The 15,879-nt window shown below is 40.4% G+C and overlaps 1 protein-coding gene and 1 pseudogene across 1 annotated transcript in view; one reads left to right on the plus strand and one right to left on the minus strand.

Moving 5' to 3' along the window:
• nnt (nicotinamide nucleotide transhydrogenase) overlaps positions 1–4,201 on the plus strand; it is a 36,371-nt gene extending 32,170 nt beyond the window's left edge. Inside the window, exons 21-22 of the mRNA XM_020629790.3 lie at positions 789–904; positions 1,634–4,201. Of these exons, the coding sequence (XP_020485446.2) occupies positions 789–904; positions 1,634–1,783 (266 nt within the window). The 3' untranslated portion in view covers positions 1,784–4,201. The remainder of the gene's footprint in view (positions 1–788; positions 905–1,633) is intronic.
• Positions 4,202–13,888: 9,687 nt separating this feature from the next.
• LOC136183209 (uncharacterized) lies at positions 13,889–14,962 on the minus strand (annotated as a pseudogene).
• Positions 14,963–15,879: the final 917 nt, after the last annotated feature.

Here is a 15,879-nt window from a genome sequence, read left to right on the forward strand (position 1 = left end):
GTCAAGGACTAGAGAAAAGAAGAATAACGTACTCACTGCTTATTGGGATGTCACATAAGTGTGTTTAGATCACGGTCATTCAGTGTCAATTTATGTGCAATGTGAAGCTACGAGCTAATTAAAGTGTGCTAACATTAGCCTGCTAATACAACAATGCAGGCCAACAGGTTTTTTGCAGCTCGAGCTGAGGACAATTTTGTCCGCCGCTTGGGCTTAATGGTGCGTTCTAATTGATAAGTCCTTTGTGCAAACGTGTGTGTGACTGGAGGAGAGCGGAGGCTTCAGAATAGCTCAGGTGTCGCCAAACAGCAGTTTGTTGTTAGTGTATGTTTGTGCTCAAGGGCGACATCTACTGGATCAAAAAGACGTGCATTCTTCCTTTAAAACAAAGCTCCAAAATAAATAAAAAACATGGTATACATTTTTTTGCTCAACAAAAGTTGATTTCACAAATAGAAATGGAGTAATAATCATGTGTTATTGCTTATTAAGTAGAAATCATGTGTTGCATTCTTGATACTTCATACAGTTATATTTGTATTAATTTATTTCTTGGTAAAAATTGAATCTGTTGCATTTCTCTACTTGAAATAACACAATGTTGTGGTTTCACACCAAAAGTTACTGCATGAACTTTTTTCCCACAATATTGATCCCATCTTCTCTAAATGTGTCATGCACCATCTCCAAATAAGTGAGCCATGAACTCGTGAACCATATGTCCAATTTACTAAATCAGGATCAACTTAATGAGATGCTTGATGTGAACTTGTTGTTTGTCTTGGCAGAGACTGACCTTACCCTTGTGATCGGTGCCAATGACACTGTCAACTCAGCCGCTCAGGAAGACCCTAACTCCATCATTGCTGGTATGCCCGTGCTGGAGGTTTGGAAGTCTAAGCAGGTGAGACATCTGGCAAACGTATGTTTGATAATGAGGCTGTCCTGAAGCCCGAAAAAGATAAAGAGGAATGGAGGATTTTACTGGACTGCTTTTTATCGCCACAACTGAATGTTGGAGTCTACACAACAGCAGAGGGGCCTCAATCTGAAGACACACACACACACACACACACACACACACACACACACACACACACACACACACACACACACACATACACAGGCAGACATAAAAAATGCAAACTCACGCTCACACACACATGTTCTAAGGCTCTCATAAACACAGAGACAGATTGTTACAGTTCCAGGTGCGGTCCCATCCTGATCCCATTAGTGGTGACTGTGTCGCTGTGGAATGACGAGATTCGGAGCATCCCACTGGCACTGCTCCGAGATCTGGGATTTATAAAGCGCTCCTGCTAGTTTCCACACACTTTCCCTACGGGGGGAAATCAAAGAGGACAATCTGTTTAACCACACACACTCATGCAGACGCACAGAGAGACACACAGGCAGGTGTATAGCTGAAAACACAGAACTCTTTATGGCTATTTTTTAGTTTCAGCTTCTTATGTAGGCCTATTTATTTTACATTTGAAACACCTACATACATTTTAGACTAGGCAGAATTGAATTTAAAGCTTCTTCAGTATTCGTGTTTGTAATTTTTTTTCATTAAAGGCTTAGCATAACAAGAGTTTGTATGTGACTTTTTCTCCTCCCCCTCTAGGTGGTCGTGATGAAGCGTTCCTTGGGAGTGGGTTACGCTGCAGTAGATAACCCCATCTTCTACAAGCCCAACACTGCAATGTTGCTAGGCGATGCCAAGAAGACCTGTGATGCCCTGCAAGCTAAGGTCCGCGAGTCCCAGAGCCAGTAAGGTGGGCCGAAGGACTCTCCGATAACAGCACACATGGATTAGGGAGGATGACGAGTCGGATCACAGCATTAAGATCCTCACTGTTCAACTTGAATGACAAAAATTGAGCAGTGATGATCAATAAAAACAAAACAGTTGTTGGCACACCCTTCCTGTCATCTAGGAATAAAAGAAACAGTAATGTTGTTGTAAAAAAAAAAAAAAGGTGTGCAGTAGGAGCCAAACAATGCAAATACACTTTGTCAGGTCTTTTATTCCTAGATCATAAAGAAGGGTAACCATGTGCATGTGGTCTGTAATCTGGAGAGCAGCTGACATAAAAGTCCTTTTAATTTTAGACACCTGCATTAATGTAAAACAATCAGAGCTGTAGGTACAGTAACATGTTAAATATGTTTAATTCACTGTTAAGACTTGTAGGATATAGTCAATAGTTGAGGGAAAATGTAAGATGCGTTGGAATAACAAAAGGAAAAATATAGAATGGTGAACCAGCAGAGGAAGAGGGATAAGATGCTTAAGCTCTTGATGTTTTCCCTCATTGTAAAGACTGTTCTATTCCTTCTTTTTCTCCAGAGATTTCTTTTGTTAGAGGAATTCGATGTTCCCTTTGATTGATTTGTTTCCTGTAATCGTTATGTCACACTTTCTTCTTCTTTACAAGAAAAAGAAAAAAAGCATAATAGTTCAACATTGTTGTAAAGTTCTTTCAGTTTCAGATTTGTACTGTATTGAGAGATTTTTTGTATTTGGACTAATAATTAACTAAGAACATGCCTACATGGTCACTATGCCAACTGTTGGAAGCTATTCATGCCATTTTTTTCTTTTTCTCTTTTTACCTGACTCTTGTGTCTTGTGACCTCCACCTTTGCCTTTTGTGCAGAAAGCACACGTGGATCCAAAAACAGTTCAAAAAAATCCATTCAAACGTCACCTACCGGGCATTCAATGCAATAAAACCAAATTGATCTGGTCTTTAATAAGTATGAGACCACAGCTGTCCTGTAGCTCTTGTAAAGATGAAACAAACACTCTCAGAGATCTGATAGCCGAATGGATTTTATGATGTTTTTGAACCAGGTGTGTCTCGTCCTCTTGTGTGGTTCTGATATTACAGTACATGTGATGGTAGCCTTTGGCCTTTGTGGTAAAAGAGGTTGTTTTTTTTTCTTCTAGTGAATGTGGCTCATACACTCCAATATGTGTTTCCTCATTATTGCTCTAGAGGGTAATGAAGGATCACTGTTTGTAAAGTACAGCCAGATGGTATCATTACTGATATGTAGAGTCTGATGCAACAAAGCCGTTAATTAGCTTGTTGATACATTTCAGAATACAGGATTTGTTTGAAGATATTATTAAGTGTGCATTTCCCCCCCCCTCCCAATTCTTTAGTTAAAGCTTATCATTTTGCCATAAACTTAAACTTGTGCCAACCCCCCTCCCGCCCCACCCTCCATTTTTGAGATCTAACGGCACAAATATAGATTAATTGGTTGTTGTATAACCACTTGATTAAAGATCCCTGACATATTGACAGTAGTTCCCATTCTACACCTGACTTTACATAGCAGAGCCAATTGAACTAGACCACCACAATTAAGAAGACACCAGAAGTCAATCAATGTTAGACATTCAGTTAACCGCAGATGAACTTGTAAGCAGTTTAAGGAACAATAGCTCCTGAAGTGACAGGCTGGTAATTTTTGTTGTATTGAAATGTAAACGGAAGTACTGTTGGAGGTTGGTTATTATACTTTCACCCTGGGACCCGATACATCGTCAACTCTCCTACCTCTCCATAAAATGACCAATAACTTTCCATATGACCTTCATCAGACCAATATCCTTTAACTAACTAATGGACCAGTGATATTTCATCCACCAACCTTAAATCAGCCATGCCTCTGTTATCCTAAACCTGACCAATTGCCTTCTGTTTTGTGTTCACATTGTGTTCATTTTTAACCATCAGACCTCAGTTTTCCTGCTGGCTAGTTTTACTGTATGTTATGCAAGTGTAGAGCTGCAGATGTCATCGCTGCTCATGAAGGGTTAATATTTTTGCACGTCAATTTACACAAGAAATTGCTGTCTTTAATGACTATTAGATGGGACATTTTTCTTACTATTTGTAGCTTGTTGCCACTTTTTCTATTGTATAGGTTTTGATGAAATTAAGGGAGAGGAAAAATCATAAATTTTTAAATGGCCAATATGCCCCCAAATGTCCTTATCGTTTGCCTTCTTGAGTATTTTTGTAAGGAAGCTATTTGTGTAGAGCAACAATGGGCTTATGAAGTTGTACGATGTTACGGTGCACCATGTAAGGGAGATGAAATGTACTGTGAATGTTTTCCCTCTTGTTTATCATGGAACATGTTCATCCCTAATAAAACCTGTATTTACACTAGATGTTGGCTGAAGCTGTCCCTGACACGCTCTTAAAGGTGTTTGATTTCACTAATAATAAACAAGTTGATCTGCACAGTTTCCCCCCCCCCCGAGGTCTTCCACAGCTAGATGGTAATCTTACCTGCCAATGTTTGCACAGTGAGGTTAAACACTCAAATATTTGCAGAAATTACCTGGATGATGGGCTGGCATCCACACTTGCGCGTATAATTTAAAATGCTACATTCATGCTTCTTTTGGATAGACTAAATTAATGTAAACAATACGCGCGGATTTACTTGAATGTTGTTCACAATTTGGAAAGCAGAACTTTCATTGGTAATTTTTAAAGCAAGATAAAGCAGTTCAGCTCATAAAAATAATGTAATCTGAAGGTTCCTTGACAAGAAAAACAAGTAAAAAATGTATTATTTAATTTAATATACTCCACATTCTTCAGGGGAACACACTGCCATCCTTTAAATGAAACACAGATGCATAGTATAAGATTGAAATTAGCTTGCAAGATACATTTATTATTATTATTTTTTTTTTACATCTCTAGGATTCACTGGGATGCATAATCAGTGAAGTTCCTTGGGTCACTGGGGGCTTCATCAGACCTCTGATGTTGAAATAGGATAGTGGTATACCTACAAATTGTGTAAAAGATACTGAGCCTTTTTATTTAAAAAACAGTCAAGATGTTGACACACATCTTTTTAAAAACGATAGCAACAATAGTCATGCAACATGTATCTCCCCCAAAAAAACAAAGTTATGAGATGACCACAATAGTTCTGCCTAGATGAGGGATTAAAGGGAGAAGATGCCACCTATCTAACCTCAAAGTGTCCCTGTACAAACACAACAGGATTGCATGCGTCCATGCTGAGGGCTGTGATAATAACCGAAATGTAAATATCAGTTTGTGTTACATTTTCACCTACAAGCGCCACTTGATTGCTATTCATCAGTGCAGAAGTGAACTGGAGGTACTTAGAAAGGGGAGTGGTGCCCACAGAGATGCAGCAGATTAGAATGTAGATAGATTTATGAGGATGGGGATCGCATGTGTGCACGATGAGGGTGACTTCATCCTGTAACAAGTGGCACTCAGACAGGCTGTTATCTGCGCCCAAGCTTGAGGAGATCTGAAGGGAACTGTCACTCCCACAGCAGAGGAGAGATGTAGCGATAGTGATTAAGGAATAAGTTGAGATATGACTTGTTTTGTGTGCATAATATGTCTTAAATGTTAGCTTTTTTAGAGACAGTATAAATATTTATTTTAATCCAATGTACCTCCTGGGGCTTTTATTTCTGATTAATTAAGAATCTGCAGATTCTAAGAGTCTAAGGTGTGTGTTTATGTCCAAAACAGTAAAAAGTAGAAGACACAGCATGAAGATCCAAGGTATGATTAAAGCTGAGGTGACAGTCTTCTCAACTCAAGCTGGCCTATTGTCACACTGCCAGTATTTACCCAGGCAGTTTAAGGATAGCCAGCATGTTCCAGCCATAATAAGCCTCCATCCCTCCTCCCTACATGGATATTCTGTCCTTCCTGAAAAAAAGACGGGTTGTTTTGCCTGGCCTTGCATGCAATTTGACGTAGAGGGTATCTGGTTATTTATAACAGGTGTGTATGTCTTGGTGGATCCTTCCAATGATGACATGTAATAAGGGGTTTCCTTGTTTGATAAGGTCAGTGAGCATGCATGGACTTGTGAGGGAGGAAAATATGCGTGTTGCTGACTAGTGTTCAGACTACTGTTACTTATTTTTCAAGGAAAGTGTAGGTTCAGAAATACAAATACGCACACTTCAAGTCATGTGTGGATTAATTTGACAAATGGCCCTTATTGGGGTTCCTATTTACACCTTGTATCTCCTTATGGTATTTATAGACACGTACCATGTACATTAAAACACCAAGATCTTGGTAGACAAATTACAATACCTTAAGGTCCACATGTATAACTTTACATATGCTTTTATTTATGTTACTGTGTATTCCCAGACAGTTTCCCTCTAAATATTTATAAGAAATCAACTGCCACACAATGCTTTAGCATTTCCTGAGGCTCTGGGGTCCTTTGCCAGTTCCCATCTACTCCCAGTTTGTAACCCCAAGTTACAGTAGGAAGTGTTTTTCTCATGCATTCACATGTTTCATGAATTTGATTTTATATTTGTAAGTATTTCCACCTATGAAAATGTGTTGTAGTTTATAAACTGATAGCATGCTTTCCTTTGGAAAATCCAACAAAACTTTTTCTCTGGAATGAGATGGAGTAGAATTACAATAAATGAAATACTCAAATGCAAGTAGCCTATCAGTGAAATATACAAAGCAGCATTACATTAGTAACCCTGCTAACATGTTTTGATTTAGGACCAGTTGTGGCATGTGATGCAACACACAGTGGTTCTAATAATGTCCGTTAAATGTACCACAGAAAGACAAAATAAACAACAAATAACAAAACCTGTTATAAATATGACCCGACTATGACCTAAGGACAAATTGGACTGGCTGTACTGATAATGGAGATTATGGCAGTGATGGCATAGTTGATTGACATCTCCCACTTTCCATTTACATCATAATTAAAGCAAATTTTCCATGGTGTTTTCAGATGAATATTTGTTTTTAAGTTTTTTATTGAGCTTTGGTGAAATCAGCTTGTGGATATATGTGTTTATCCATCCCGTGGATCAATATATTTTTCATATTACAATGTTACAATTCACTGGCTGTACTGATAACTAAATCAAACACACCCTGAACACACCATCTCGTCCTTCTAGTGTTAATTTAAGCCTTCATTGCTCCGCCCACTTTTCCACATGATCTCGGTCGTAATGAATTGCGCGGTTAGGTAGCAGCTAGCATCAAAAGTTAGCTAGATATTTAGTGTCAGACCTCGGAAAATACCACAGCTGATTTATATGGAAGCTAGCCCGGGAGTTGAGATGTATTTGCACGATAAAAGAGGTTTGTGTTCACGAAAAATATTAACTTTTCCTGGTGTACTTTACTGGGTTTGGGGCTCAAATGACGCTTCAAGTCCGTCATCAAGTGCGCCTCGTCCTGGTTTGATTTTGATTTATCTGCTCCTCCTGAAAAACTTCGTCGAGGACCAAGCTTCACTTCAACAAGCGAAGTAAGTAGCATAAAAAGCATCTTGCAAGAATGTGACAACAATGTTTTTTGCTTTGTACACTGTCCCTCTGCTGGCTGGCAGAGCTTATTTGGTGTATTGGTTTGTTATTAAGTGATGTAATCGCTTCCTTTGGTTGCCTTTTGAGGTTTGAATTATTTTTGGCTGAATTGGTTTGAGCACAGAGATTATTGCTGTTTTAGGTCGGTTTTTTAATTGGTTTAGCATTATGGAGATCATGGCAGTGATGGCATAGTTGATTGACATCTCCCACTTTCCATTTGCATCATAATTAAAGCAAATTTTCCATGGTGTTTTTAGATTAATATTAGTTTTTTATTGAGCTTTTTGGTGAAATCAGCTTGTGGATATATGTGTTTATCCATCCCGTGGATCAATATATTTTTCATGTTAAGCTTACCTATTGTTTTTTTTTCTGTGCTGCTTCTTTACAATACTTCACACAGTCCAATCAGAGTGTCAGTGCAATCATACAGTAATAATAATTAATGGTAATAGCTCAAGTGGAGCTCCAAATCCAGCAGCATAGGCTCATAATGATCAATTACAATAGTTATCAAATAATTGTGTAACGTTTGTACTTAATTTAAAAAAAAAAAAAAAAAAAAAATATGATAGCCCCAACTGTCTCATGTATCAGCCACTGGGGTTATTGCTTCCTTCACAATCCCGCCATCTGTGAATGTCTGTGAACTGATTCTAGGGCTTAATGATAAGAGTTCAACCATCACAATTTTAGCAGCTACGTGCACCTGAAGCACACACGATGACGTATCAGAAGTTACAATCACTGTGCTCGTCATGCAAATTAAACAGATGAACTTTGTTAAAAATTGTTAATGACATACAAGCAACATACAGGTAAAGAACAATTTAACAGTGATAATAAATCATCATCGGCGGCCGGCTTGTGCAGTGTTTCCCACACATAGACGACACCTGGATGGCCCACCCAAGTATATTTCCGACCAGTTTTTACTAAGAATGTGAGAACAGACACTGGATCCTATTTCTCTTCTAAACACATTTCTAATGAAAAAGTGCATCATTTTACAGGAGAACTTTTTTTTTGTCTTTTAAAAACCTTGAGAAAACAAAAGAGCAGTTACTGTACTGTTTCTAAGGAAATTAGGCACAGCAGAATACAAAAGAATATAAAAAGGCACCTTTAGGGTGTTTTTTTTCCCTTCCAATTACGATCATACTACTATTAATGGCAGATTTTCTTTTCACACCCAAGAACATCTCTGCCTTGTCACCATGTAGTCTGTTTCTTCTCTCATCTACCACGTTTCCAGCCAAGCTGAACAAGCGCTCACTGTCAAAAACTTGTACATGGGACAGAGAGTAAGCAGTTGCCCCCCCTCAGATTTCTCCTTCAGTATTATTTCATGTGCAGAAAGCAGAAGGCTATAGATGTTTTTTAACAGGAGGCATTTCTGTGGCAGGTGCGTGCTGTGGGTTTTTATTCAATAGGTTCTTCTGGCCAGGATCAAGAGCAGTGGCCAAAGTGTGCAGTAGCTATTTCTCGATGTTGTTGAACCTTCTCTGAACGTCCTCCAACAATGTGCAGTTTTGCGGCTGTTGTTGAGCTGATTTTCTTTTTTGAGGTCCTCAAAAGCTGCGAGGATGTTTACCACATTGTCAGTAAGCCCCCACTGATGGGTGTTGAGTGTGGCTGGCAGCTCATAGTCAGCTGGGTATGCCCCTGGAGCATGTCTCTTATCCAGCAGTAATTGCAGTTAAATGCTTTTCCATCTATTGGGAACTTTTTGCTGCAGTTGTTTCTTGGGCTGACCCAGCTGTGTTGTGTTTTGTTTTGTTTATTAGGATCCCCATTAGCTGCAGCTATTCTTCCTGGGGTCCACCACAACAACCATTACAGTCTGGATGTCATAAAGTTTTGAGTAGGCAAGTAGCGAGTGTTTAAAATCTCTGATAATCTTCTGTCCAGCTGCCCCCCCCCCCCCCCCCCTTTAGCTTATGTTATGTTATGTTAGCTTATGTTAGCTCAACATGACATCAGACTTATAACATTAGGGCTGTGCTCAAAATATCGATATGGCAATATATTGTTATGTGCAAATACATAAATGCAGATGTTCCAGAATCCCTCAAGAAAAGGGAAAAACCCTCAAGTAAGTTACAAACATCTGAACAGTATCAATCAAGTAGAGTTGATAGTGTGACTTCCACCAGCCCACTGGCACTCTTCTATGAGTGCCAGTGGTGTGACTTCCTGGTTTTTTTTTACCTCCTGGTGACCTGGCAGATAATGATTTTGGTAATGCTCCAACATCACTATAAGTCTGACCAAGCATGTCTGCTAGTCCACATGCCTTCCTCATCTCGGCTGGTATGACAGGGGGTCCTCGATCCTTTTCAGTTGGTTTCGTCCAAGTGTTCCTGGGCTTCTGTCTCAGGGATGGTCTGCTGCCTGATTTATTCCATGTAGAATACACACAGGGAGAGGGAATAAATATTAGGGCTGGGAATCTTTGGGTGTCTCACAATTTGATTCGATTTTGATTCTTGGGATCACGATTCGATGCTGAATCGATTTTCGATTCAAGAAGATTCTGGATTCATTGACGCATGGATTCAAAGTCTATTTATGAATTAGTACTTAAGGGTCTTCTCCAGTCATCTGTGAGACTGGATGCATTTCTTGTTGCTCTATTTGGCATTCTACTGAGTTAAAGAGCTAGCCTTAGCACTTCACAGGGAGTGACTGATCAGCCCAAAAAATAATAATCGACTTTTGGAAGTTATGAATCGATTTTAAAACTGAGAAGAGAAGAATCTCGATTTTTACATAAACTATTTTTCCCCACCTCTAATAGATATGTTTAATATAACTTACATTAAGTAAAAATCATTATGATTTGTGTGTTTTCCTGGAGGGTAATGGCCTCAGCAACCACTCTGGCGTAGGATTCTGGTCTCCTCTGGGGACAGGAATGGTAGAATCTTAAACCTGGGATCCAGGGTTGATGCAGTGTAGAGGGTATTCTTCTCTACTAGTGCTGCGCCATACCTCTTCTTAAGATCCTGATTGATGCTTTGCTTGATGTGTCTTAACCTGTGTTGTGTCTCCAATGTGGTCTTGTGTGTCATGCAACACTTTGGACATAACAGTGGTTGCCACCTGCATCCACCTCAGGACATGGGCAATTTCTTTGGAGTTCTCAATATCCATCTCATTCAGAGTGAAGATGTCTGTGCTGTTCTTTCTCACTTCAGGAGCATGAAGAAAACTTAAGAGCATGTCATCAATCAATCAATTTATATTTGTATAGCGTCAACTCATAACAAGTGTTATCTCCAGACACTTGAAAAGGGATAGGGGGAGAGATGGGATGAAATGCAGGAAGAGGGATAGGGAGCAAGGGGGGGGTGGGGGGTGTTGTTCAGGCAGGCCGTCCATCAACGTTCCCGTGGCGAGGGGGGGTCGTTGTTCTGGCAGGCCGTCAACCAACGAGAGAGAGAGAGAGAAGTTTTAAGTCTATTCTTAAAAAGACGGACTGTGTCTGCCTCCCGGACTCCGGCTGGAAGATGATTCCAGATGAGAGGAGCCTGATAACTGAAGGCTTTACCTCCCATAGTACATTTAGAGACTGTAGGTACCACGAGCAGGCCCGCATTCTGGGACCGTAATGTTCTCGAAGCGTAGTACGGCACTAGTAGCTCCTTAAGATAAGATGGTGCCTGGCCATTTAGAGCTTTGTAAGTGAGAAGAAGGATCTTGAATTCTATTCTAGACTGTATAGGGAGCCAGTGCAGAGAAGCCAAGACAGGAGCAATGTGGTCCCTTGTCCTAGTTCTAGTCAGTACACGAGCTGCAGCGTTCTGGACTAGTTGAAGAGTCTTTAGAGACTTGCCAGAGCACCCTGACAAAAGAGAATTACAATAATCCAACCTGGAGCTAACAAATGCATGAACTAGTTTTTCTGCATCATTTTGCAACAGGATATGCCTGATCTTAGATATATTACAAAGGTGAAAATAGGCTGTCCTTGAAATTTTCTTGGATGTGAGAGGTAAAGGACAAATCTTGATCAAATAGAACCCCTAGATTCCTAACAGTGGTGCTAGATGCCAGGCTGATGTCATTAAGGACAGTCATATCATTAGAAAAAGTCTATCTGAGGTTTTTAGGGCCTAGCACAATAACTTCAGTGTCGTTTGAGTTAAGTAGCAAAACATTTCTGGTCATCCAGGTCCTTAAGGCATGTTTCTAGCTTACGTAACTGACTGGTGCCATCGGGCTTCATTGACACGTAAAGCTGAGTATCATCTTCATAACAATGAAAACGTATGAAGTGTTTCCTCATAATATTTCCCAGAGGAAGCATATATAATGTAAAGAGAATCGGTCCAAGCACTGAACCTTGTGGCACTCCATGGCTAACTTTGGTGTGCATAGAGGACTTATCATTAACATGTACAAACTGAGATCGATCTGATATGTAGGATTCAAACCAACTTAAAGCAGTCCCTGTAATTCCAAGTAATTGTTCTAGTCTGTGTAATAGGATTTGATGATCAATAGTGACAAAAGCAGCACGAAGCTCCAACAAGACGAGCACAGAGAGAAGTTCCCTGTCTGAAGCTAGAAGTAGGTCGTTTGTAACTTTAACTAGTGCAGTCTCAGTGCAATGGTGGACTCTAAATCCTGACTGAAACTCCTCAAATAAACTGTTGTCATGGAGAAAGTCACACAGCTGATTAGCTACCACTTTCTCCACGATCTTTATAAGGAAGGTTGGATACAGGCCTATAGTTGGCTAAAGTTGCTGAATCTAGAGTAGGCTTTTTAAATAGAGGTTTGATTACCGCTACTTTAAATGACTGTGGTACATAGCCTGCCAGTAAAGACATATTGCTCATATCTAATATAGAGTTGCTAACTAAGGGAAAGACTTCCTTTAACAGCTTGGTTGGGATTGGGTCTAAAAGACAGGTTGACGGTTTCAACGCAGAAATAATTGAATTTAGTTCTGAAAGGTCGATTGGAGAAAAACAGTCGAGGTTAATATCAGGTCCTGGAACTGTTTCTGCCATATCAGAGGTATCTGCACCAGGTAATGGCAGGAGGTTACCAATTTTGTCTCTGATGTCTAGATTTTTGTTGTTAAAAAAGCTCATGAAATCATTACTGCTGAGGGCTAAAGGAATACAAGGCTCAATGGAGCTATGACTCTCTGTCAGCCTGGCTACAGTGCTGAAAAGGTATCTAGGATTGCTTTTGTTTTCCTCGATTAGAGAGGAGTAGTAGGCAGCTCGAGCGTGACGTAGAGCCTTCACATATTTATTATGACTATCCTGCCAGAATAAACGAGATTCTACTGTTTTGGTAGAGTGCCATATTCTTTCAAAATTTTGCAACATTTGTTTTAGAGTTTCTGATTTGAACTATAGAGCTAGTCTCTGCCATTTGATAACCTTCTGTTTTAGGGGAGCAATCGAATCAAGAGTAACTTTCAGCAAATCCACTGCACTATCAACAAACTGATCCAACTTTCAGCAAATCCACTGCACTATCAATAAACTGATCCAGCTGAGAGGGATTTAAGCTATTATAAGACTTTCCAACTGGATTAATAGACGGTTCTGAATCAAAAGCAGCTGAAATAGCTTCCTTAAATTTAGCTACAGCACTATCAGATAAACTTCTATAGAGCACATTTTTATTAAGCAGAGATAATTCTGGTAAGACAAAGTCAAAAGTACTAAGGAAATGGTCTGATAGAAGAGGATTTTTTAGGAAAACTGTAAGGTTATGGATTTCGATGCCATAAGCTAAAACAAGATCCAGGGTGTGGTTAAAATGATGAGTAGGTTTGTTTACACCCTGGGTGAAACCAATAGAGTCTTATAATGACATGAAAGCTGTGCTAAGGCTATCATTATCAACATCCACATGGATATTGAAGTCACCTACAACAATTATTCTATCACTGCTAAGGACTACATTTGATAAAAATTCAGCAAATTCAGATAGAAATTTAGAATATGGGCCAGGAGGGCGGTAAACTACAACAACTAGAACTGGCTGAAAGGTTCTTGAGACTGGATGTGAAAGACTAAGGCTTTCAAAAGAAGAAAAATACAGCTTTGGTCGAGGGTTAACTAGAAGACTAGAGTTAAAAATAGCTGCTACTCCACCACCTCGTCCAGTGTCTCAAGGTATGAGTATTAAAATGAGGAGTGGATTCTAAAAGCTAACATAGTCATCTTGACACAGCCAGGTTTCAGTCAAACAAAGTAATCAACATGCTGATCTGATATCAGATCATTCACTAAAAGAGATTTGGATGCTAAGGACCTAATGTTTAAGAGTCTGCAATGAATTTTCTGATTTTTTTGCAAAATTGTATTCGTAGTTTTAATTCTAATGAGATTTTGACGATTTATGCCATTTTTTTTCTACGTTTGGATGACTTATAAAAACGGATCTGGGCCGGGGGACAGACACAGTACCTATAGTGTAATTTTACATTTAGATTTAGAGTTACAGCTATAGTGACTGGGAGACAGATCTAAGGGAGGCACAGAGAAGCGTGAAAGACTGCATCTCTGCCTCCTGGTCTGAACTCTGTGTTGTTGTCCAGGTTTTTGACAAATAACCTCTGCTATGTTTTCTAGATAATATAGCTGCACCGTCCAAAGTTGGATGTATGCCGTCTCTAGCTAGCAGACCAGGTTTTCCCCAATGAGACTGCCAGTTATCTATGAAGCCCACATTGTTTGCTGGACACCACCTCGACGGCCAGCGGTTGAGTGATGACATGCGGCTATACATGTCATCACTGGTCTGATTTGGGAGGGGTCCAGAGAACACTACGGAGTCCGACATCGTCTTAGCAAAAGTACACACCGAGTCCACATTAACCTTCGTGACTTCGGACTGGCGTAGTCGGGAGTCATTAGTGCCGACATGAATTACGATTGTGTCAAATCTACCTTTAGTCTTTGTCAGCAACTTTAAATTAGATGTGATGTCGCCCACTCTGGCCCCGGATATACACCTGACTATGCCCGCTGACTTCGCTAGCTTCACGTTTCTGACTATGGAGTCTCCAATAATCAGAGTTTTATTCTTTGGGTGTGTCGCTGAGTGGGGAAAATTAGTTTGAAATGTGAATTGGTTGGTGGGGAACCGTGTGCTTCGATTTTTGACTATGCTTCCCTTGGAGAGTAACCCAGCCACCGCCTCCCGGCTGCTCAGGAGCTACCAGGGGGGAAGCAAAGCTATGTCGGCCCGCACTGGCTACAGTTGGCTGGCTAACTACTTCTGCATACGATGGCTCTGACTCAGTGGTGCGGAGCCGTCTCTCTAACTCAGACACCCTCGCCTCCAAAGCTAAAAATAACGTAAACGTAAAAAGTAACTTAACATCTGACACGTAGAGTAAGAGAGAGCAGGAGAGGGAGAGACAGAAAAAGAAGTCGTAGGAAACTAGGCAAAATTAACAATTAAGCTTTTAGCTTTAACGATCAGCACTGAACAACACAGTGCAGCGGAACACAGAACGGGAAATGATGCAATACGCTCACCCGTAGTACATGGCTGCTGTCTCTGTCTGGCCATGTCATAAGCACTATTCCATCTCGTGTTGACATCAGTCTTGAGTTTGTGGGTTGGGAGCTGTAACAGTTTCTGTTTTGTCTCCAAAGCGTGGTTTGCCACCGTGCTTCTGTTAAAAAAGCAAGTACTACGCCGCTCTCTCCCCATGAGCCTGCCTACTGCAGGCAGATTTAACACCTGCCTGATTAAGCGTGTGCGCAAAACACTTGACATGCATGTAACCTAATTGAATGGCAATATTCATATTAGCAGCGTTGTCAGTAACGACCACCAGATTTTTGTCTGCAATCCCCATTCTTGTTCTGCATTTTGCAGAAGGTGTGCAATGTTTGTGACTTTCATGTACAGCTCTAGTCTGGAGAACCTGAGACAGCAGCTTCCTGTTATCTGTCAGAAAATGAGGCGTTATAGTCACATATGAATCCACTGCCTGCGAAGTCCACATATCACGAGTTAACGCAACCCTTTCTGCTGTTCTTAAACTCTCCTCAACTTTAAGCTTCACTGCTCTTTATTGCTTCAGTACGGCTGTGTCCGTGAAATGACGTCGCCATGGAGTCACATACCTTGGTTCCAGTGTTTTTAGCATGTAGCTAAAATCCTAATTTTCCACAATGTTGTGTGGCCTCAAGTATTTGCACATGAAGAATGTAATGGATTGTGTTGTTTTCTTTTCACACTCTGAATTGGGAGGCAGCTTTGTCTGGCTCAGTGAGTCCGGTGTCGGCTGGTTTTTTAGTAGCGCTGATTTAGTAGCGCTGAGAGTAAAAAAAACAACAACATTGAGCAGGACAGCTCTACTTCTTATTCTCAGCCCAGATCGTCTCCTCAGAGAGTGCAGCCTAAAAATAATGCGTCTGATCAGAGGATGGTGGGTTTAAAACGCTGAGGGCAGTAGGGACACGTAAACACAACGCTGA

The sequence above is a fragment of the Labrus bergylta genome, chromosome 17 (genome assembly GCF_963930695.1).
Source record: "Labrus bergylta chromosome 17, fLabBer1.1, whole genome shotgun sequence".
Taxonomy (NCBI): Eukaryota; Metazoa; Chordata; class Actinopteri; order Labriformes; family Labridae; genus Labrus; species Labrus bergylta.